Source organism: Balaenoptera physalus, assembly GCF_965194825.1.
Source record: "Balaenoptera physalus genome assembly, chromosome: 20".
NCBI classification, from domain to species: domain Eukaryota; kingdom Metazoa; phylum Chordata; class Mammalia; order Artiodactyla; family Balaenopteridae; genus Balaenoptera; species Balaenoptera physalus.
The window spans coordinates 55,069,863-55,092,046 of record NC_138901.1 but is presented as its reverse complement, the minus strand read 5'-3'; the positions used below and the strand labels follow the sequence as shown (position 1 = coordinate 55,092,046).

Below are 22,184 nucleotides of genomic sequence, written 5' to 3'. Positions count from 1 at the left end.
CATACAGAGTGAAGTAAGTCAGAAAGAGAAAAACAAATACCGTATGCTAACGCATATATATGGAATTTTAAAAAGCAGTACTGATGAACCTAGTGGCAGGGCAGGAAAAAAGACGCAGATGTAGAGAACGGACTTGAGGGCACAGGGTGGGGGAAGGGGAAGCTGGGATGAAGTGAGAGTAGCATTGACATATATACGCTACCAAATGTAAAATGGACGGCTAGTGGGAAGCTGCTGCATAGCGCAAGGAGATCAACTCGATGCTTTGTGACAACCTAGAGGGGTGGGATAGGGAGGGTGGGAGGGAGGGGATATGGGGATAATGGGGATATATGTATACATATAGCTGATTCACTTTGTTGTACAGCAGAAACTAACACAACACTGTAAAGCATTTATACTCCAATAGAGATGTGGAAAAAAAAAATGCTGTCGTGTGCAGCTCAAAACAGAGGGAGGTTTAAAAAAAACAACAAAAAAAGACTCTTTACCCTGCAGTTGACAGAAACACAACTCAAACTGGTTCACATAATCAAAAGTTTCCAAGGACTGATCAGGCTTCAGGCATAGCTGGATCTACACGTTCACATGATGTCATCAAGACTTAGTCTTGTGAATTCCTTAGCGGTCCAGTGGTTAGGACTCTGCGCTTCCACTGCCGAGGGCCCAGCTTCAATTCCTGGTCAGGGAACTAAGATCCCACAAGTCGGGGGGTGGTGCGGGGGCGGATTTAGTCTCTCTCCATCTCTTGACTGGTCTTTCCTCTGGATTTTCTTCACTCTCCAGCAGGCAGGTGACAATATGCCACCAGCAACTGCAGCAGCGCAACAAAAACAGGAATTCTTTGACCTCAGATTGCCAACAACAAGAACCAGAAATTGGTTCCCATGGGGCTGGCTTGGATCACGTGGCCATTGCTGAATCAAACACGGAGGCCAGGGGGATGGATGCTTTAATCAATGAGACCTCAGTGGTGGTCTCAACAGGAAGATGGTTCAATAAACAGACATTAACAAGAAGAAACAAAAGGATAATGAACCTCCACCACCATCTTTAGTTTCTTTCCAGGAGAAAATCTCCCTATGGGACTAATAGGGCACCATACACTGGCTTAGCGTGTCCTTGGTTATAAAATGTTTCTCACCCTCACCTTGACCCTTTTTTTTTTTTTTTTTTTTTGGCCACCCCACGCGGCTTGCAGGATCTTAGTTCCCCAACCAGGGATCGAACCCAGGCCGCAGGCAGTGAGGGTGCCGAGTCCTAATCACTGGACCGCCAGGGAACTCCCTAACCCATTTAATCCTCACCACCTGCCCGAGAGCCAAGGGCGTACCTTGGCTGTATGCCCTTTGTACAGATGAGGCAACTGAGACAGAGACATTAAGGGGCTTGGCTAAGTCACAAAGCAGGTAAGGAATCGACCAAGGTTCTGTGGAGAGGTGTGTGCAGAAAAAGAGGAAGAACACACTGAGCCCAGGCAACTTCCTCTGCGTGTCAGGCTCCCCCACCTCCTCCACCACATCCTCCCCTTTGCCGCGTCTCTGCTGCAGCCCCGTGTCTCCTGCCTCTGTCCCTTATCATCGGCTACTGCCAGCTTCACCACACCTCCTCCTCGACCTTTGCTCCGGGCTTGTTTTTCCCTCTGGACCGGGGAACCTCGGGCTCACTTTCACTTGCTGCCTGTCCTTGCCAAGAGCCTCACCATGTGCACAGGAAAGTGTGCCCGCTTCGTGGGGCTCTCCCTCATCCTCCTCTCCCTGGTCTGCATTGTGGCCAACGCCCTCCTGCTAGTGCCCAACGGTCAGACCACCTGGACCAAGGACCACCTCAGCTTGCAAGTCTGGCTCATGGCTGGCTTCATCGGCGGGGGCCTGATGGTGAGAGGGCTGGCCAGGGCACACGGGCCAGGGGGCTGGGCGCCACTCTCCGGGGTCCTGAACAGGAGGGAGAGGGAGTGAGGGAAAAGGATGGCTGCCCGGGAAGGGATGGCGGTGGCTTGGTGGGGACCAGGCTCCCGCCCAGGCTGCCCCCAAACACTGAGCACTCTGTAGGGGAGGTTCTCAGCCCCAGGGTCCTGAACTGAATGTCTGAGGGGGATGAGAAGGAAGGAGCCTTACTGCTCGAAACTGTTCCCTCCTGGGTACGGAGTATGTCCTACCAGCCCCTCGCCATCCCCCCTGCTGAGCAGATGCTGGGAACACCTACTACAGGGGTTGAGGCAGAAGGAACAGCTGGTTGCATGGGAGGTTATCAGGTTAAGATAATAATGGGCTTGGTGTGGGTGTGGTTTACAGTGACAGCATCTGGAGCCAGGGAGCGATGTCGCAGGTCAGTCTTTCTACCTATCAGCTCAGTGTCACCTCCCCCACTTCCATGTCCCTTCACTCTCCACCCAGGTTTCTGGATACCCACTGTGCGCTGGGCACTAAGGATAAACTCAGAATCCGGGTCAGTATGGTGGAGAAGGGGTCCCCGTGGCTCCCTGGAAACTAGGATCTGTCAGGAGAAATTGAGGAAGGGGAGACACAGACTTCCTGGACTTCCTAACCCCCATTCGCCACCCCCCTCCCCATTCAGGGAACTTTTTTGTTGTTTTGTTTGTTTGTGCACCGTGTGGCATGCGGGTTCTTAGTTCTCCCACCAGGGATTGAAACCGTGCCCACTGTCTTAACCGCTGGACCGCCAGGGAAGTCCCTAGGGGAACTTTTTGGAAGGTCAAGCCAATTTAACATCTTTATGGCATGAAGACAAAAGACCTACCCTGCACGGTTCCCCACTTCTCAGGATGGCTGACTGATGAAATTCTCTGGGGGATGCCTCACCTTTGTCTCTTTCACTGGCCACAAGTCTGTTAGCTAATGGGGACACCTCTTCTCCTTTACCCAGCAATCCCCTCTTACCCATCCGGGTCTGTCCTCCTACTCCCCCTCCCCCTCCCCCATGGATTTATGGCTGCTGGACTCCACATCATACCTCTGACCTCAACCCTCTCTGAAACGTCACACTCCTCCCAGCCCCACCCTCTCCGCCGCTGTCACATCACACCCCTCCTCCAGCCCAAACCACCACCACCTCCCCACGATCTTACCTGCCTGCTTCTGGGGAGACCCCCAAGGATGCCCCCCCCAACATGCTCATTCCCAGCTGCCCTCCGGCCTCCATGCTCTCAGCCACCCTGGAGAAGGTTCTCAAGTGTATTCACAGTTCATGCTATGCCACAGGCACACAGGCAAGGGCCCTGCACTCCCTGAAGCCAGTGTTTCTGCTGGGGAGACACACAGTATCAACGAAGCAAAAGTGTACGCCCCACAGGAGGAAGGGCTGCCTGTTTCATTGGCTGCTGTGTGCCAGGTGCCTAGGCCTGGATTAACAGGCACTGGATTAATAGTGAATGAACAAAGTAAACAGACGAGCGAGGTGATCTCAGATAAAAGTAGGGACCATCAAGAAAACAAAGCAGGATGCTGTCGTAAAGAGCTCCTGAGGCAAAGTGGGGGGCCACTTCTTACAGCATTTTCAAGGAAGGCCTTGATGAGGTGACTTCTGAACTGAGACCCAAAAGACAAAAAGAAGGAATCAGCACGGCAGACAGGTGAGTACAAAGTGTAAGGCAGGAATAGGCCTGCACATCTCAGGACTGGAGAGGCCGCCAGTGCAGCTGAGGTTTGATGAAGTGAAATCGGAGGAGGGCAGAGGCCAGAGCACCTATACCCTTGAAAGGCACAGTGAGGAATCTGAATTTTATTATAAGTTCACAGAAAACTATTGAAGGACTTTTTACCTTTTTAAAAAGTCATACAGACAAATGCCCAGATCCTTAATATACAGCTCAGTGAATTTTTATAAAGGGAACACACCCATATTCTCGGCACTCAGATCAAGACGTGGGTCATTACAAGAACCCCAGACGTGCCTCCCACCAGGCCCTACCCCACACCAACAAGGGCCCCACTATCCTGACTTCTATCCCAGAGGTTAGTTTTGTCTGTTTAGCACTTTATATAAATGGAATCATACAGAGTGGACACTTTTGTTCTGGCTTCTTGAGGTCAACATTATGTTTGTAAGTTTCATCCATATTGTTACACAGTGCTGTAGTTTATTATTTCTAATATTTACACAATTATCTCCATTGTGTAAGGATTACTACAATTTATTTAAACATTCTACTGTTGATGGACATTTGGATAGTTCCCAACTTGGGTTTATTCTAAATAATGCTCTATAAACATTCCTGTAAATGTCTTTAGGTGAATGTACGTTTGCATTTCTGTTGGATAGATACCTAGGAGTAAAACTGCTGATTCTTAAGGTATGCAAATGTTCAGTGCTAACAGATATTACCAAAGAGTTGTCTGAAGTACTTATGCCAATTGTATTCCCACCAGCAAAGGATGAGAGTTCTAGTTGCTCCATATCCCGCTGGATATAGCTGGCTGCTGGGTGGTGAGTAAACAGTAGGAGGTCAGCACTGGATGCAGAAAGACCAGACTGAGGTCACTACAGTTGTCCAGGGGAGATGATAGTGGCTGAGATGAGGCCAGTGGCCATGGAGATGGAGAAAAGTAAACAGACTCGAGCTATAAACTCAGTGCTTCCTCCTGCCTTTTCAATTACCCTTCCCTTTTCAATGAGACGAGATAGCAGAGAGCAAGACAGACGAGTTCAGACAACAAAAGGAAACACTTTGGCTAGAAAAGTAAAAATCAGGGACTTCCCTGGTGGTCCAGTGGCTAAGACTCCGTGCTCCCAATGCAGGGGGCCTGGGTTCCATCCCTGGTCGGGGAACTAAGATCCCACATGCCGCAACTAAAGATCCCGCGTACTGCAACTAAGATCTGGTACAGCCAAATAAATAAGTAAATATTTTTAAAAAAATCACAAACAGGGCTTCCCTGGTGGCACAGTGGTTGAGAATCCACCTGCCAATGCAGGGGACACAATGCAGGGTTCGATCCCTGGTCCGGGAAGATCCCACATGCTGCAGAACAACTAAGCCCTGTGCGCTACAACTATTGAGCCTGTGCTCTAGAGCCCGTGAGCCACAACTACTGAGCCCACGTGCTGCAACTACTGAAGCCCATGCCTAGAGCCCGGGCTCCACAACAAGAGAAGCCACCGCAGTAAGAAGCCCGTGCACCTCAACAAAGAGTAGCCTCCACTTGTGGCAACGAGAGAAACCCTGTGCGCAGGAACAAAGACCCAACACAGCCAAAAATAAATAAATAAATTTATAAAAAAAAAACCACAAACAGAGAGGTCGTTTGAAATTGGTAAATCCAAATTCCAGGTGTCTTTGGATCCAGGAGCTTCTGAGTAAGTGATGTAACCAGAAAGGCCAAGCAAGGGGGCCAGCACTGGCCCTAGACCTGCCATGAGACATGGAAGAGGGAAGAGTGTCTGGTGGAAAGTTCATTCAACTCTGCAGGTGTTTCTGTAAGGTTGCTGTGGATGATATAATGGAACTAAAACTCTCAGCCCCTCCCTTGGAGAAGATCAAAATGCCACCTTGTTGGTGTGTGCCAGACAAGGAAGACAGGGAGGCAAAGATCCAGACAGCTGTGGAATTCCAGAGATGGGAGACGGGCAAAGAACCTGGTCTGGTGCAACAAAGTTAAGGCTGGAGCCAGAAGTGAGACGCCTCGAACGCCTTCCTGGAGTTCAGTCTTGATGGGCTACTCTTTGAGGAGACCCTAAAGGATTGAATCAGGGAAAAGACCAGTTGAAAGCTAAATTTAATCTGGTGGTAGCAATGTAGAATGGAATGTGAGTTGGCACAGGGCAAGAGATACAAAAATCTAGTAGGGAGGCTGAGCACATCCTTCTCATGGGAGGTGATTGGGGATTGAACGTGGGGAAGAAAAAAGGACTGACAGATTCAAGAACCATTGAAGGAAAAGTTCCAAAGACTTGAGGTCTGGCTAGGTGTGAAGGATTCAAGTTTTCAGGCCGGGGTGACCTGCAGGATATTTCCACTGATGGAGACAAGAAAGCCAAAGGGAGATGAATTGGGGGGAACAAATTGTGAGATTAGTATGAGGCTGGATGAACTTAAGCTAAAACCAAGACATTCAAACGAACATACCCTTCAGGCAGTTAGATTTGAATTTGGAGGCATCAATTTAGGAGACAACCATTGTTAGAGGGAGCAGCTGATGCCCTGGAAGGGGATGGGCTCTCTGAGGAGGGCCATGGGAGAAAGAAAGACAAAGAGGATCAGGGCTGTATCTTGGGAATTCCCACTCTTCCCATCAGAGTCTTACATGCTCCTCCACCCTCCACCATAATCCCAGTTCGCCAGGCATTCCAACACCACTATTCCTTCCTGCTGCTGAGGGACTCTATAGTTATTGACCATTTACTCTGAGCAAGTCTTGACATCAAGGCAACCTGTTATTTCATTAAATTCTGAGAACAGTCCATTTTACAGAGGACAAAACTGAGATCCAGAGAGATGAATCAATTCACGGAGTGTGAAGTGATCAAAAGGTTGGCATTAAACCCAGGCCTCCTGACTCCCATTCAGTTGGGCACCTACTATATGCTGAGATTTATGGGGGATATAATGATATTGCGCTCTATCCTCCTGGAGGCTACAATCTGGACAGAGATAAGTAGGCACATAAATATAGATAAATTTAAAGCAGAGCCCCACATTGCTCCAGGAGAAGTAGAGATAAGGTCTCCCTATAGTCCAAATGACTGAAGGCATCACAGGAAGCTTACCTCGTCACATTACGGGGTAAGCACTGATCCAAGTTGGGGACCTGGGTGACTCGCTATCACATCGACTCTGATCCCACAGGTACTGTGTCCAGGAATTTCCGCCGTCCGGGCAGGGGGCAAAGGCTGTTGTGGTGCAGGCTGCTGTGGGAATCGCTGCAGGGTAAGATGCAAATTAAGACGGCACTCAGCATAGGTCTTTGAATCGGTCTTCGAAGAATCACACCTAAACCCCTCCACAGAATTCCCAGCTTCACGAGCTCCTCTGCAGAGTCCTAGGCTCCATCTTACCGCTCCCTCGCACCCGCAAATCTTAGGCTTCAGTGGGCCTGACCGGAGGGAACTACAATCCCCATGAACCTCCGCGGCCACTGGCTCTTAGAATTAGCCGAACTCCAAGCCCTGGAGTTTGACGGGAAATGTATTTTTAACGAGACTGGCTAGAGCTCGGTAACAAAGGGCGGGGGGAGCTAGGCGCGCTTTGCCCACGAGTGGGGCGGGGACGGCCCAACTCACCTCTCCTCGCACTGTGTATCCAGATGCTGCGATCGGTCTTCTGCTCGGCGTTCGGGATGCTTGGTGCCATCTACTGCCTCTCGGTATCAGGAGCCGGGCTCCGAATTGGACCACAGTGCTTAAAGGACGGCTCCTGGGCATACCACTTCCAACAAACCGCGTAAGGCTCAGCCTGTATTCGCGCCCCCGCCCCCATTCTCTGCTACTGCCCACCTGTCTTTCCCACGTGGACTGAGAAACCTAGGTGGGACTCGGCTTCGAGACAGCTTCCTCCACGTGGGCCGAACGAGTCCTTTGCATATGCCCCTCGGCGCCTGCGCGGGGCGGGGAGCCCCGAGGGGGGGGCGCTCCGCGTGACCTCCTTCTCTCACGTGACCCTGCCCCGCCCGCAGAGGCTCCTACCTGCTCAACCGCACTCAGTGGAGCTCGTGCGTGGAGCCGCCTGGTGTGGTCTCCTGGAACGTGACGCTCTTCTCGCTGCTGGTGGCCGCCTCCTGCCTGGAGATTTTGCTGTGTGGGGTGCAGCTGGTGAACGCGTCCATTGGTGTCTTCTGCGGCGACTGTCGGAAGAAGGAGGTGGGAAGGTGTGGGATGGAGCTGTCGAGGAAATCTATTTACTCCCTGACTGCGTCCTCACTTTTTTTTCGCAGGGCGCCCCTCACTGAGGCTCCACGGATCTGGTCCGTCGCTCCTGGACACCCGCCTGGCCCGCCCCCGCCCTGGAATAAAGTATTTAGAGCTCTCTTCCGCGTCTCAGATTGTGCCCTATACAAGGAGTGTCCGAAGGTCTCCAGATACACCGTGGCTTGGGGCTCTCGTGTTTGGGACCCTTGCACCCGGCTTGTTATTTCCTTAATAAATAGTTATTGAGGGGCTTCCCTGGTGGCGAGGTGGCTGAGAATCTGCCTGCCAATGCAGGGCACACGGGTTCGAGCCCTGGTCTGGGAAGATCCCACATGCCGCGGAGCGACTACGCCCGTGAGCCACAATCGCTGAGCCTGTGCGTCTGGAGCCTGTGCTCCGCAACAAGAGAGGCCGCGATAGTGAGAGGCCCGCGCACCGCGATGAAGAGCGGCCCCCGCTTGCCGCAACTAGAGAAAAGCCCTCGCACAGAAACGAAGACCCAACACAGCCATAAATTTAAAAAAAAAAAAAAAGTTATTGAACTATTAGTGCACTGGAAATACTGTGTAAACAAGACAGGCAAGTTCTGTGCTCTTAAAGAATTTAACATTCCAGGGGTAGAAGATGGGCAATTTTTAAAAGAGGCAATAGATTATTTTAATTGGTGATAAGTACTTTTTTAAAACACGGAGGTAGTGGGATAGATATTGACTGATGGATGGACTTTTTTAATAAGATAAAGTCCAAGAAAGAGAAACTGGAGCTGAAATCTGGTGGATGGGCTAACCATCTGGACAGTTGGGAGATTCCAGGCAGAGAGGGCAGCAAGGACAAAGGTCCTCAATTGGACTCAGCATACAGAAAAGCCACTGTTTGAGTTTTGGCGGGGGGAGGGCGGGGAGGAAAACTATGGAAAAGACATGTTAGCCTCCTAAGTTCTAGAAAATGAAACCTTAAGACGATATAGCATTGTCACCTCCTAATTTGGTAGAAGTTTCTTGATCTGGGGTCACTGGTGGTTCAGAAAGGAAACAACCTGGTCTCTTAATGGGGACGATGTGTCTGCAGAGGCTCACAGAAAGGCAGGGACTTCCTTAACTTGCACGCAAAATTCTGTTTAAGTGTGTCTTTTCTGAACTATGGGTCGGTAACTTTCAGTAGCTTGCCATGGACTCCTGAGACCAAATCCTAATTGGGCCTGGCCCAATGCTAGGTTAGGAGGAAGATGGGGCTACGCAGTTTCCCACCCCTAAAACAAGCGAGACCAAAGCCAAGACAGAGAAGCTTTAATAGCGGAGGTGGGACTAGGCTTGGGCTGGGAGAGGGCAGCGATGGTGTTAACTGCGACAGCAGAAAAAGCGCGCGTCGTTAACAGCGGTGTCATCGCGGAGGCCTCTAGGCTGCTCGATCTTGGTCTGCAAGCCGCACACTCCTTTAGGGCAAGGCTCACTCCAGTCTCCAAAGTCTCCCCAGGACAGACCGGGCCCCTGCAACTCCGTGCTGTCGGAGCAGCGGAAGCGCACGTTGTTCGCAGCCGTGCTGTCCCCGGGTGTCACGGGTGCCTCCACGCGAAGCGAGAAAGCCACCAGGAAGCCGCTGCCGGGACACCACAGCGGCTCGCTCCACGCGCCCCACCTGCGAGGGAAGCAGAGACGCGCGGTCTGCGCGGGCGCCCCCTACCCACGTCCAGCCGGACCCAGGCCTCGGGGCTTCCCAGCCAGGTTCAACAGTCACCTGACCTCCACCGAGGTGCGGAGCTGGGAGTCTCCCACCCGCTTCCCAGGTCTAAACCTCCCCACAGCTCTGGAGGAACCTGCCTGTCGGTACGGGATGTGCGTAACGGAGAGCAAGGGGCATACCCCGACCCTAGGGGATCCTCGGCCCCTGCCCCCCACCTTCCAGACTGGGACTCCACCACGTGCGTGTTGAGCTCCGCATTCCCGCGCGCGCAGTGCAGCCGGATTCCGTTCAGAGCCGTGTCGTCGCCAGGAATGCCTTGGGGGGGCTCCACCTGGGCGGCGGAGGACGAGTCAGAAGACTGCCATCCTCTGCTTGGGGTCCCCACCGAGACCTAGGCCTGAGCCCCTACCTTGAGCGAGAACCCGCTGGCGAAGAATCCGTCAGGACACATCTCTGGCCAGGCCCAGTCGCCCCAGGGGCCCCCGTTGGTCACCTCGATGACCAATGTGTAGCCGCTCAACGCATCTGCTCTTGCACGCCCGAAGCACGTCGCCCACAGCAGCAGAAGCAGCTTGGCTCCCGCGCCCTGCTCCATCCCGCAGACTCTGTGAGCCCGGGCCCTTTGTGCAGGTGTATACCACCTTTGCCCTAAGAGGGCTCCGATTGCGGAAGGGCCACCTGAATTAAGTGACACTCAAAACCAATCCGTTCCGGAAGCCTACAAACTTGTTTCTCAGCTCAGGGAGACTGACGCTCCCAGCGCCAGAGGAGGAGGGGCAGCAAGAACCCACGGGTTTAAATAACCACCAAGCTACCGAACGTTTACAGACTATAGGCCACGAATCATGGTTAGCGTTTTGCTGGCATGTTTTATTTAATCCACACAACAATTTTAGGAGGTGAGAATTACCATTCCTATTCTGCCAGTGAGGGAACTAGGGCTGCGAAATTGCAAGCGACTTGCCTAAGGTCACAGTCAGCAAGCCAGGGAACATTCCAACACTAGGAAATGGGGAACCCACGGCTAGGGATGGAAGTGATGGTTCCAGAATCCCACTGGACAGGGACCCCAGGGACCTCCAGGATGTAAGGGAGCATCGGAGTGAGACAGGGCAAGAATCCATGAACTGTGGGAGCTGGGAAGCATCTTGTGAGTGATTGGGGACCCGACGCCTTGAGAATCTGGGACACCCCTTCCCCTCAAAAGAAAATGTACACAGAGACAGGAACAGTTTTAAAAAGTTTATGGACAGGGAACTGAGAACAGGAGACGCTATTTCTTCCATTGCTTCCTGTAGCCTTTCCCTCAATGTTTTTCCCCCTGTGACCACCAGGGGGACTCCTAATTTAAAAAAAAAACAACAAACAAATTTGCTATGGGGAGTACCACCCCTGATTTGCCTGCCCTTCGTACACATTCCTTTGTCTATTCAATATATACTTATTTAGAAATAATGTGTTTTGGCCCAGGCAATATTCTAAACGCTAAATAGAGCAGCCACCAAGAAAAGGCCCCTGTCTTCATCAGAGCTCACATTCCAGTGGGGGAGACAGATGATAAATTCTCCAATGGACCCTGAGCTCTGTGAAGGCACATTTGTCTTCATGGAGCCTAGTACAGGGCCTGGCATGTGGAGGTGGTTAATAAAGGTTGGTTTGATGAATGATTGAGGAATCAATCTCGAGATTAAAAAAAGTAAACTACAAAAATGTAAAAGGTGACAGCCTAAACTATATAATTGAGACCTCAGGCATGCAGATTAAGATAAGGTCCCCTGGGGGGCTTCCCTGGTGGCACAGTGGTTGAGAATCTGCCTGCTAATGTAGGGGACACGGATTCGAGCCCTGGTCTGGGAAGATCCCACATGCCGCGGAGCGACTAGGCCCGTGAGCCACAACTACTGAGCCTGCGCGTCTGGAGCCTGTGCTCCGCAACAAGAGAGGCCGTGATAGTGAGAGGCCCGCGCGCGCACCGCGATGAAGAGTGGCCCCCGCTTGCCACAACTAGAGAAAGCCCTCGCACAGAAACGAAGACCCAACGCAGACAAAAATAAATTAATTTTAAAAATAATAATAATAATAAATTTTTTTTTAAAAAAAGGTCCCCTGGGCTTCCCTGGTGGCGCAGTGGTTGAGAATCCGCCTGCCAATGCAGGGGACACGGGTTTGAGCCCCGGTCCGGGAAGAACCCACATGCCGCGGAGCAACTAAGCCCGTGCGCCACAACTACTGAGCCTGCGCTCTAGAGCCCGAGAGCCACAACTACTGAAGCCCGTGCACCTAGAGCCCGTGCTCCGCAACGAGAAGTCACCGCAATGAGAAGCCCGCGCGCCGCAACGAAGAGTAGCACCGGCTCACCGCAACTAGAGAAAGCCCGCGCGCGGCAACGAAGACCCAACGCAGCCAAAAATAAATAAATAAATTTATAAAATAAAAAAAATAATAATAATAAGATAAGGTCCCCTGGGGACAGGATAGAGAATTTAGAAGTGGGTGTTCTCTGAATCCCAGGTGCTCCATGCTTGAACTTAAAAGGTAAGATTTATGGAGCAATTGTGGTAAGCTTTTCCATTTACAGTGTTTGCACATGTGATATCATTTAATCCTCACATGAAGCCTGCAAAAGAACATATTATCATCCTCAATGTACAGTGGAGGGGACTCAGGCCCAGAGTCAACTTAGGGTCCACCATTGCTCAGTGGGGAAACTGGTTCTGACCTCAGCCTCTCCTCACAATACCCAGGCTTCCTCTTACTACAACCTGGCCTTACAGGGAAGGGAAATGTAGCGACGTGTCACTGCTACCGAACCCCCAAATCCTCTTCATCCAGTCCCTCTCTCCTCAGATGCTGCCCTCTCGGGCAAAGGGCACAGCGGAGGGGGACTTAGTAGGTTAATTATTAACCCTTTGCGCCTCAGGCACTGCGGCTTCTCTCCCCTCCTAGAGGCGAAGGGACAAGGCCTGGCAGGGGCTGGTGAGGGGGCGGCGGTCCCTGCAGCAGCCATGCGGGTCCCACTGCCTCAGCCGGTCCCTTGGCGCTGGTTGCGCAGTGCGATTCCTCTTGCTATCTTCACACTACTGCTTGTTTATCTCTGGGCTCGGAGCCTCCGTGAGTACCCCTTCCCTCACCTGCTCTGGGAGGAACCGGGGAATCCAGGCCCTTGAGACCTAAGGTCTCTCCTCAAGCCCTCGCTGCTCTGTTTCACTTCCCTCAGGTGCCCTCTCAGGCTGCAGACCTGGGGCCCAGTCCTGCATTGCCAGGGAACCGCCTTCTTTCCAGGTATGCTCCCGGAAGGGCTGGGACTGGGAGCTCCAGGTAGGACTCTGGGCAGGGGGAAGTGGACCAGGCTGAGGATCTGATGAAGGGCAGGCCCTCCTCCTCCTCTCCCTTCTCCCGTCAGAAGCTGAGAATACAGCAAGAGGGACACCATCTAGATCTTAGGAATAATTTATTCAGCGCCCAACTGGGCTGCTTGGCGAACCCAGCAAGCTAGGGGTTCTGCTCCCACTCCTTTCCCCTCCTATCTCACCCCCAGGTCCGGCAACAGTCGGGACCCTTGGAGGCCCCGGAACGGGAACAGCCTCAGTGTCTGGGCCCTCAGGGGATGCTGGGCCGCATGATGAGGCCGTTCCGCGCCAGTCTGAACCCGGAAAGGGATGTGGAGTTGTCGCAGTACCTGGCAGGATGGAGGGAGCTAGTCCGGTGAGTGGTCTCTCCCCCGACCCCATCCAGTCCCCGCCTCTTTGTGCCTCCATCGCCCTCTCTCAAACCTTCCTACCCTTCCCACCATCACACACACAGGTTCCTAGCTCCCCTCGGCTCCATCTTCGCCTTCGCCACAAGCGAGGCCTCCGCCAAAGTGACAGCCCTCGAGGCTCTGGTGCACGGCCCAGAGGCCGCGCACTACACGTCGCTGGCGACCATGGTGGCGTGGGAGCGGCCTGGAATCGCCCCACGGCTCTCGGCCGGGTGCCCGGGCTCACTGACGATGCTCTTGCTGCACCGTGCGCTACGCTGGTCCCAGCTCTGCCTCCACCGGGTGGCGACCGGGATGCTCGGAGGCCCGGACGCTGGCGCTCAGTGCAGCGACGCCTACGGCACGGCCCTGGCTCCGCACCACCCCTGGTTCGTCCGTCAGGCCGCCCACCTCGCATTCCTCGCCTTCCCGGGTCGCGGCCGCTTGCTCGAGCTGGCGTGTCCGGGTTCCAAAGAGGCGGAGGCGCGGAACGCGCTGGTCCGGGCCGCGGGCACCCTAGAGGACGTCTACAACCGTACTCAGAGCTTGCTGGCCGAAGGCGGGCTGCTCGAGCTGGCCTGACGCCTACTGGCCGGAGGAAGGAAGCGCCCTGGGGAGGGGTCGGTGCAGCTCCAGGTTGAGCCCTTGGCCCCGCCTCCTGGTGCCGGGGGCGTGGTCGCCATATACCCCGCCTGCTTGGTGACATCACCACCCCTGGAGGCTCACCTCGATAGAGGTGGGTTTTTTAGACCCTGCCTCTATCCGCAATCTCCGGGAAAAGGGAGGAGCTGTGGGAAATAAAAAGTATTCTTTGGGACTTCCCTGGTGGCAGTGGTTGAGAATCCGCCTGCCAATGCCGGGGACCCGGGTTTGAGCCCTGGTCCGGGAAGATCCCACATGCAGCGGAGCAACTAAGCCCGTGAGTCACAACTACTGAGACTGTGCTCTAGAGCAGCGAACCACAACTACTGAGCCCACAGGCCTAGAGCCCTTGCTCGGCAACAAGAGAAGCCACCGCAGTGAGAATCCTGCACGGCAAGGAAGAGTAGCCCCTGCTCGCCGCAAGTAGAGAAAAGCCCGTGCACAGCAACGAAGACCCAACGCAGCCTAAAATAAATAAATAAATAAATTTATTTTTAAAAAAGTATTCTTTGGTAGCCGTCGATTTAGGGCGTTTTGTGTGATGACAGCAGGTGCTTAAGGGAAACAGGAAAAAATAGACGTGGGAAGATGTGTCATCCCTGTTTCCGGCCGCCGAGAGACTCACGCTACTCCTGGCCTATGTCAACCACTCCTACAGCTTCAGTTGCCAACTACATGCCAAGTCTCCAGACCAGACCTGTCCCCTGAGCTCCAGCCCCCAGAAAGCTCCAGCCCCAGGTGTCTTTCCTGGACACCTCCACAGACACAAATGCAACGCATCCAAGGCGAATCCAGTCACCTCCTCCCAGAACTGCACCTCTTCTTGTGTTTCCTATCTCAGTAAGTGACACCCTTTCCTGTCAACTACCCAAGGCTAAAACCTGTGCGTCTTGCCTCACGCCAAGCAGGTGCTCAGCTCAGTAATGTATGTTTATTAAATGACTCCACTCCCACTATTGTAAACAAAGTTACACACTGATAATTCCCAAATTATAACTCCAACCCACTTTCCCCTGGACTCCAGAATACTATATATCACTTCCTTATTCCACATCTCCACTTGGATTTCAACTAGAGATAGCAAACTTAACAAGTCCAAAACTGAGCTTCCAATAGTCTCTCCTCCCAAAATACTCCACAGTTCTCACTAGCTCAGTAAGCGACAATTCCATTCTTCCAGGTCCTTAAGCCAAAACCCTTGCAGTCATCCTGACTCTTTGGTTTCTCTTTCATCATACCCACCTCCAAGCAGTCAGAATCTATTTCTCACTATCTCCACTGCTACCAACCTTGTCAAGTCAACTTCATCTATCACCTGGATTATTGCAATAGCCTCCTAATTGTTTCTCTCTCCCATACTTGGCGTCCCTACAGTGTATTTTCAATAGAGCAGCCAAAGTGATCTTTAAAATGTAAAGCATATCATGTCACTTCCCTGCTCAAAACTTTCCAATGGCTTCCTATTGCAGGAAATTTTCTGGATCATATTTTCAGTTGAGAATGATGAAAAGCTTCTCAAAGGCCCTATGTGATCTGATTGCACTAGCCAAACTGGCCTCGTCAGTATTCATTGAATATGTCAGGCATGATCCTGCCTCATGACTTTGCACTTGCTCTTCCCTCTGTCCAGAATGCTTTACCCCAAAATATACAAATGACTTCCCTCCTTCCTTCTGATCTTTATTTAAATGTCTCTCCAGTGAGAACTTCCCTGATTATTCTTTCTAAAATTTCAACACACACACACACACACACACACACACACACACACACACACACATATCATCCTATCTCTCTTCCTTGCTTTTTCTTCTTAATATGATTCACTATTTAACATGCTGTATATTGTACTTATTTTTTTGTCTCCCTTAATACATGTAAGTTCCATGGGGCTAGGAATTTCTGTCTACTTTGTTCCCTGATGTACTTCCAGTACCTCAAACTGTGCCTGGCACCTAGTAGACATTCAACAGCTTTTGTTGAATGAATGTATGAGCAATAAAAATAGTTCACATGGCTGGAGACAAGAGTGTCAAAAAGAAAAGAGGGGATTGCACAACAAAGTAAATGTACTTCATGCTACTGAATTGTACACCATTCCAGACAGGTGGGCAGGAGCGAGTACATGAAGGGCCTTATAAACTATGTTATAGAGATAGGACTTTATCTTGAGAGTTAATTTTAAGTGGGGGATTGTCTGGATCATATTTTCAATTCAAAACACCAGCTCCAGGGACTCTCTGGTGGTCCAGTGAGTTAAGAATCCATCTTGCAATGCAGGGGACGCTGGTTCAACCCCTGGTCAGCGAACTAAGATCCCACATGCTGCAGAGCAACTAAGCCCACGTGCTGCAACTACAGAGCCCACCCGCCACAACTAAGGAGCCCCCGTGCTCTGGAACCCACGCATTCTGGAGCCTGCACACCACAATTAGAGAGAAGACCATGCACCACAATGAAAGATCCTACGTGCCACAACTAAGACCCGACATGGCGAATAAATAAATAAATAAATATTAAAAAAAAAAAAAGCACCAGCTCCAGCTGCAGTATGTAGAAATAGTATGGCAGGTTCATAGGAGGACTACTCCACACAGTAACAGCAAAATACACATTCTTCTCAAGTGCACATGCAACATTCTCCAGGATGGACCATAGGGTAGGCCACAAAAAAGTCTCAATTAATTTAAAAAGGTTGAAGTCACAAAATATTCTCCAACTAAACTGGAGTGAAATTAGAAATCAATAGCAAAAGGGAATTTGGGAAATTCACAAGTATGTGGAAAGTAAAAAAACACACTCCTAACCAACCACTGGGTCAAAGAAGAAATCACAGGGAAAATATTTTGAGGTTAGTGAAAATGAAAACAAAATATACCAAAACTTGGGATGCAGCATAAGCAGTGCTCAGAAGGAAATGTGTAGCTATGAATGCCTATATTAAAAATGAAGAAAGATCTCAAATCAACAGCTTAACCGTCTACCTTAATAAACTAGAAAAAGAAAAGCAAGGAATGCCCTGGCAGTTCAGTGGTTAGGACTCCCTGCTTCCACTGCATGGGGCCTGGGTTCAATCCTTGCTTGGGGAACTAAGATCCTGCAAGCCACGTGTCACAGCTGAAAAGAAAAGAAAAGAAAAGAAAAAGGAGAGCAAACTAAATCTAAAGAAAGCAGAAGGAAGGAAATAATAAAGATTAGGGTGTAAATAAATGAAATAGAAAACAGAAAAACAATAGAATCAACTAAAACAAAAGTTGGCTCTTTGAGAAGACCACTAAGACTGATGAACCTTTAGCTAGACTGACCAAGAAAAAAAGAGAGAAGACTCAAATTATTAAAATCAAAAATGAAAGAGGGGATGCTGTGGAGCAACTAAGCCCGTGCGCCACAACTACTGAGCCTGCACTCTAGAGCCCGTGAGCCACAACTACTGAGCCTGCGCTCTACAGCCCGTGCGCCACAACTACTGAGCCTGCGCTCTAGAGCCCGTGCGCCACAACTACTGAGCCTGCGCTCTACAGCCCGTGCGCCACAACTACTGAGCCTGCGCTCTACAGCCCGTGCGCCACAACTACTGAGCCTGCGCTCTACAGCCCGTGCGCCACAACTACTGAGCCTGCGCTCTAGAGCCCGTGCGCCACAACTACTGAGCCTGCGCTCTAGAGCCCGTGCGCCACAACTACTGAGCCTGCGCTCTAGAGCCCGTGCGCCACAACTACTGAGCCTGCGCTCTACAGCCCGTGCGCCACAACTACTGAGCCTGCGCTCTACAGCCCGTGCGCCACAACTACTGAGCCTGCGCTCTAGAGCCCGTGCGCCACAACTACTGAGCCTGCGCTCTAGAGCCTGTGAGCCACAACTACTGAGCCTGTGTGCTGCCACTACTGAAGCCTGTGCGCCTAAAGCCTGTGCTCCACAACAAGAGAAGCCACCGCGGTGAGAAGCCCGCACACCACAACGAAGAGTAGTCCCTGCTTGCCACAACTAGAGAAAGCACGCACACAGCAATGAAGACCCAATGCAGCCAAAAAAAAAAAAAAAAAGTATTTATAGAAGAAAATAAAAAAGAGTATTAAAAAAAAAAATGAGGGACTTCCCTGGTAGCTCAGTGGTTAAGAATCCGCTTGCCAATGCAGGGGACACAGGTTTGAGCCCCGGTCCAGGAAGATCCCACATGCCGCAGAGCAACTAGGCCCGAGTGCCACAACTACTGAGCCTGCGCTGTAGAGCCCGCGAGCCACAACTACTGAGCCTGCAAGCCACAACTACTGAGCCCGCGTGCCACGACTACTGCAGCCTGCGTGTCTAGAGCCTGTGCTCTGCAACAAAGAGAAGCCGCCACAATGAGAAGCCTGCACACCACAACAAAGAGTAGCCCCCGCTCGCCACAACTAGAGAAAGCCCACGCACAGCAACAAAGACCCAACGCAGCCAATAAATAAATAAATTAATTAATTAATTTAAAAAAAAAAAAGAAGAAAGAAAGAGGGGGAGTTCCCTGATGGCCTAGTGGTTAGGATTCCAGGCTTTCACTTCTGTGGCCCGGGTTCAATCCTTGGTCAGGAACTGAGATCCTGCAAAAAAAAAAAAAAGAAGAGGAAACATTACTAACGATCTTACAGAAATAAAAAGTATTATAAGGAAATACTATAAACGATTGTAGGCCAATAAAGTAGATAACCTAAATGAAATGGACGAATTCCTAAAAAGACATACACTAGCAAACCTGACTCAAGAATAAATACAAAATCTGGGACTTCCCTGGTGATCCAGTGGTTAAGAATCTCCCTTCCAGGGACTTCCCTGGTTGCGCAGTGGTTAAGAATCGGCCTGCCAATGCAGGGGACACGGGTTTGAGCCCTGGTCTGGGAAAATCCCACATGCCAGGGAGCAACTAAGATGCCACTAAAAAGAAAGCCCGTACGCAGCAATGAAGACCCAACGCAGCCGAAAATAAATAAATTAATTAATTTAAAAAGAAAGTGAGAAGACAGTCCATATTTGCAAATTGTATGTCTGATAAAGGTGTAGTATGTAGAATATAAAAAGAACTCTTACAATTAGGAGTATGGGATTAACAGATGCAAAGTACTATACATAAAATAGATAAGCAACAATGACTTACTGTATAGCACAGGGAGCTATACTCAATATCTTGTAATAGCCTATAATGGACATATATATATATATATATATATATATATAACTTAATCACTTTGCTATACACAATATTGTAAATCAACTATACTTCAATATTTTTTAAAGTTTGATGTAGGGAGTTCCCTAGTGACCGAGTGGTTAGGATTCTGGGCTTTCACTGCCGGGGCCCGGGGTTTAGTCCCTGGTGGGGGAACTAGGATCCCACAAACCGCGCGGTGCAGCAAAAGAAAAAAAAAGAAAAGAAAAAGTTTGATGCTTTGCTCGTGAAGGGAAAAAAACCCACTCATAACTCAACAATAAAAAGATAACCCAATTTTAAAACAGGCAAAGGACTTAAATAGATATTTTTCAAAAGAAGATATGCAAATGGTCAATCAGCGCATGAAAATATGTTCAATGTCACTCATCACAGAGAAAAGCAAAAACAACAACAACAACGACCCCAGAAGATATCACTTCACACCCACTAGGATGGGTAAAATGAAAAATGCACCACAAAAATTAGGAAGTGGAGAAATCGGAATCCTCATTCATGGCTGGTGAGAATGTAAAACGAGGCAGCTGCTGTGGAAAAGCTGTCAGTTCCTTAAAATGTTAAAAAGTTACTAAATGACCCAACAATTTCACTCCTAGTATATACGCCTAAGTATATACCTAAGAGAAATGAAAACATAGTGCGGTCATTCTAAATCGGAGCCGCTCAAGTCTATCCTGAAGCCTCTTTGAATCGCAACTCCGATCGGATATATCAGTCCCGCGTACACCGATAGGAAAGTAGTTTTTCCAGACGGTTTGGAGCTGTTTGTTTCTTTTTTGTTTTTTGTTTCTTTGTTTGCCACCCACGCTGCCATCAAGCTCTCACGGTCGCAAAGAACGTTCACCACACATTTCTTTTCCTTTCTGCCGTCAACCGTGGCGCAGCTTCGCCCCCAGAAGGCCTCAGAGCACGACTAAAGAGAGTGACGGAGCGCTTTACGACAGTTGCTTTGTGGCCGTACCGGAGGAGGAAGATGGCGGCCACCTTAGTAGCTGCTCGGGGAGCGTGCCTAGCACCAGCCTGGGGGCCTGAGGCCATTACCCCCGACTGGGAAAACCGGGAAGTCTCAACAGGGGTGAGGAAGGACTCGGGGTTCACGAGATATGCACAAGGATTGAAGCGATGGAAAGATAAGGCTGGAGTGGGTTGGGAGAACTGGAGGGGCGGGGAAGAGAGGTGGTCTGTGTGATGCGCTCAGGCAGGGGAGGAGGTATCCTAAGGACGCTGGAGTGGTGTGGGAGGAGGTAGAAGGTAGGCTGAAGCGTGGAGTTCTGGAATCTTGCAGGACGAAAGCTTAAGGTCAGGGTGGACCTTTGGGAACTTGAAGATTGGATTTCTGGTATTCTGCGGGTTATTGAGAACCCCATGAGATTTGACGATGTGTTGGTGGCGCACGACTTTCTCATACTCTAGGGACTGGATAGACGGATCATTAAGGTTTGTGTATGCTGGAGAATATGGAGAGGCCCAGACTCACCCCTTTCTCCTCTTTTTCCAGACCACTATCATGGCTGTGCAATTTGATGGGGGCGTGGTTCTGGGAGCCGACTCCAGAACAACCACTGGGTGAGCTCAGGACAGATATGTGAAAGGTCTTCTCCCCACCTTTCCCTTCCTTCCTTCCTTGCCTGCCAGCCCATCCTTACCCTCCGTAGACTACTGTGGGAAGGGAGGTTTCTCCCCTCCCAGGAGATAAGGATTTGTTCCAGCTTCTACTGCTTCGTAGTTCTCTTCACCTTTTGGTGAACTTCTTGCAAAAGTTTGTTCTCCAGCCTGCTTCAGTTTAGATGAGAACTAACAGGAAATACTGGAATTCCTGTTGAGGGAGTGGATAGTAAAAGATGAAAGTGGGAGACAGGTGGGGTCCTTCCCTCACTATTCTGCTATCCTGCAGGTCGTACATCGCCAATCGAGTGACTGACAAGCTGACCCCTATTCACGACCGTATTTTTTGCTGCCGCTCAGGCTCAGCAGCTGATACCCAGGCAGTAGCTGACGCAGTCACTTATCAGCTTGGTTTCCACAGGTACTTGTGGGCAGGGGGGGAGCAAGTATCTGACAGGAGTTGGGACCTGAGGAGCTGAATAGTCTGACTCCCAGGTCCTGACACTGCCTTCCCTATGACTCCCTTCACCTTCTAGCATTGAGCTGAATGAGCCTCCACTGGTACACACGGCAGCCAGCCTCTTTAAGGAGATGTGTTACCGATACCGAGAGGACCTGATGGCAGGAATCATCATTGCGGGCTGGGACACCCAAGAAGGGGGGCAGGTCAGATACCACAACCCCGAGAACATTGGAACCATGCCTTTCATTCTCTCCCCACCGCAGGCATTTTTTACTTCTCTTTCCAGTCTCTACATCACTTACTATTAACTTTTCGCAGACCAGTTCCGCAGTGGACAGGCGAACATACGTGTGTTGTGGGGAGGGTACAAATGGTGACACTCTTCTTCCTCCGTCTGGCAGGTGTATTCGGTACCCATGGGGGGTATGATGGTAAGACAGTCCTTTGCCATCGGGGGCTCCGGGAGTTCCTATATCTATGGCTATGTCGATGCTACCTACCGGGAGGGCATGACCAAGGAAGAATGTCTGCAATTCACTGCCAATGGTGAGAACTGCGGCTTCTGGGTCTGTGAGCATAAATCCCCATACTCAAGCCAGGTCAGCATTCCTCTTTCCTTGCCATGATCCCAGCATCTGACTCCAATCCCAACTTTCTTCTTTTCTCCACAGCTCTTGCTTTGGCCATGGAGCGGGATGGCTCCAGCGGAGGGGTGATTCGCCTGGCAGCCATTGCAGAATCAGGGGTAGAGCGGCAGGTACTTTTGGGAGACCAGATTCCCAAATTCACCATTGCCACTTTACCACCTCCCTGAATCCTAGGATTCTAAGATACAACAAGAGACACCCCATACTGATGACAAAATTCAATAAACAGTTTGTCAGTGAGAATCTGTGTGCTTTGGGGTTCTTTTCTTAACCTCAAACCTGAACTCCTCTGGCCCATTTCTGTTTGTATCAACCACTGCCCTGAGGGAGCCGGAGAGGACCCTTCTC

The 22,184-nt window shown here is 50.7% G+C and overlaps 4 protein-coding genes and 1 long non-coding RNA gene across 6 annotated transcripts in view; 3 read left to right on the top strand and 2 right to left on the bottom strand.

Annotated features, from left to right (window-relative positions):
• The window catches only part of LOC309649900, a 33,760-nt gene extending 26,382 nt beyond the window's left edge, over nt 1-7,378 (bottom strand). For both annotated transcript variants that reach the window (XR_014257351.1, XR_014257352.1), the window contains exons 1-2: nt 7,240-7,378; nt 6,727-6,879 (exon numbers count right to left, since the gene is read on the bottom strand). This is a non-coding gene — a long non-coding RNA (uncharacterized lncRNA). The remainder of the gene's footprint in view (nt 1-6,726; nt 6,880-7,239) is intronic.
• Nucleotides 1,513-7,983, top strand: TM4SF5 (transmembrane 4 L six family member 5). The gene is made up of 5 exons (XM_082440500.1): nt 1,513-1,877; nt 6,806-6,886; nt 7,263-7,399; nt 7,632-7,815; nt 7,890-7,983. Exons 1-5 carry the CDS (start codon nt 1,704-1,706, stop codon nt 7,902-7,904), a joined length of 591 nt encoding a protein of 196 aa, XP_082296626.1. The 5' UTR covers nt 1,513-1,703; the 3' UTR covers nt 7,905-7,983.
• A 1,149-nt stretch (nt 7,984-9,132) lies between these two features.
• Nucleotides 9,133-10,226, bottom strand: VMO1 (vitelline membrane outer layer 1 homolog). Its single transcript, XM_082440499.1, has 3 exons — nt 9,953-10,226; nt 9,759-9,874; nt 9,133-9,498 (listed from the first exon to the last, which is right to left on the bottom strand). Exons 1-3 carry the CDS (start codon nt 10,136-10,138, stop codon nt 9,201-9,203), a joined length of 600 nt encoding a protein of 199 aa, XP_082296625.1. The 5' UTR covers nt 10,139-10,226; the 3' UTR covers nt 9,133-9,200.
• Nucleotides 10,227-10,353: 127 nt separating this feature from the next.
• On the top strand, nt 10,354-14,942 carry GLTPD2 (glycolipid transfer protein domain containing 2). The gene is made up of 4 exons (XM_082440494.1): nt 10,354-12,654; nt 12,761-12,825; nt 13,082-13,248; nt 13,348-14,942. The coding sequence occupies exons 1-4, from the start codon at nt 12,549-12,551 to the stop codon at nt 13,862-13,864; spliced, it is 855 nt and encodes a 284-aa protein (XP_082296620.1). The 5' UTR covers nt 10,354-12,548; the 3' UTR covers nt 13,865-14,942.
• Nucleotides 14,943-20,038: 5,096 nt separating this feature from the next.
• PSMB6 (proteasome 20S subunit beta 6) lies at nt 20,039-22,079 on the top strand. Its single transcript, XM_082440498.1, has 6 exons — nt 20,039-20,196; nt 20,620-20,687; nt 21,016-21,147; nt 21,263-21,392; nt 21,591-21,735; nt 21,861-22,079. Exons 1-6 carry the CDS (start codon nt 20,095-20,097, stop codon nt 22,001-22,003), a joined length of 720 nt encoding a protein of 239 aa, XP_082296624.1. The 5' UTR covers nt 20,039-20,094; the 3' UTR covers nt 22,004-22,079.
• The last annotated feature ends 105 nt before the right edge of the window (nt 22,080-22,184 follow it).

What these genes read in the sequence shown, in the direction of transcription:
- VMO1 (XM_082440499.1), bottom strand. Translation starts at nt 10,138, where the DNA reads ATGGAGCAGGGCGCGGGAGCCAAGCTGCTTCTGCTGCTGTGGGCGACG. An exon ending in CCAGCGGGTTCTCGCTCAAG is followed by an intron (nt 9,875 to 9,952) that starts GTAGGGGCTCAG and finishes TCCGCCGCCCAG; the next exon opens with GTGGAGCCCCCCCAAGGCAT. An exon ending in GTGGAGTCCCAGTCTGGAAG is followed by an intron (nt 9,499 to 9,758) that starts GTGGGGGGCAGG and finishes CTTCCCTCGCAG; the next exon opens with GTGGGGCGCGTGGAGCGAGC.
- TM4SF5 (XM_082440500.1), top strand. Translation starts at nt 1,704, where the DNA reads ATGTGCACAGGAAAGTGTGCCCGCTTCGTGGGGCTCTCCCTCATCCTC. An exon ending in GCTGTGGGAATCGCTGCAGG is followed by an intron (nt 6,887 to 7,262) that starts GTAAGATGCAAA and finishes CTGTGTATCCAG; the next exon opens with ATGCTGCGATCGGTCTTCTG. An exon ending in TACCACTTCCAACAAACCGC is followed by an intron (nt 7,400 to 7,631) that starts GTAAGGCTCAGC and finishes CCCCGCCCGCAG; the next exon opens with AGGCTCCTACCTGCTCAACC.
- GLTPD2 (XM_082440494.1), top strand. Translation starts at nt 12,549, where the DNA reads ATGCGGGTCCCACTGCCTCAGCCGGTCCCTTGGCGCTGGTTGCGCAGT. An exon ending in GGGAACCGCCTTCTTTCCAG is followed by an intron (nt 12,826 to 13,081) that starts GTATGCTCCCGG and finishes TCTCACCCCCAG; the next exon opens with GTCCGGCAACAGTCGGGACC. An exon ending in GGATGGAGGGAGCTAGTCCG is followed by an intron (nt 13,249 to 13,347) that starts GTGAGTGGTCTC and finishes TCACACACACAG; the next exon opens with GTTCCTAGCTCCCCTCGGCT.
- PSMB6 (XM_082440498.1), top strand. Translation starts at nt 20,095, where the DNA reads ATGGCGGCCACCTTAGTAGCTGCTCGGGGAGCGTGCCTAGCACCAGCC. An exon ending in GACTCCAGAACAACCACTGG is followed by an intron (nt 20,688 to 21,015) that starts GTGAGCTCAGGA and finishes GCTATCCTGCAG; the next exon opens with GTCGTACATCGCCAATCGAG. An exon ending in ACACCCAAGAAGGGGGGCAG is followed by an intron (nt 21,393 to 21,590) that starts GTCAGATACCAC and finishes TCCGTCTGGCAG; the next exon opens with GTGTATTCGGTACCCATGGG.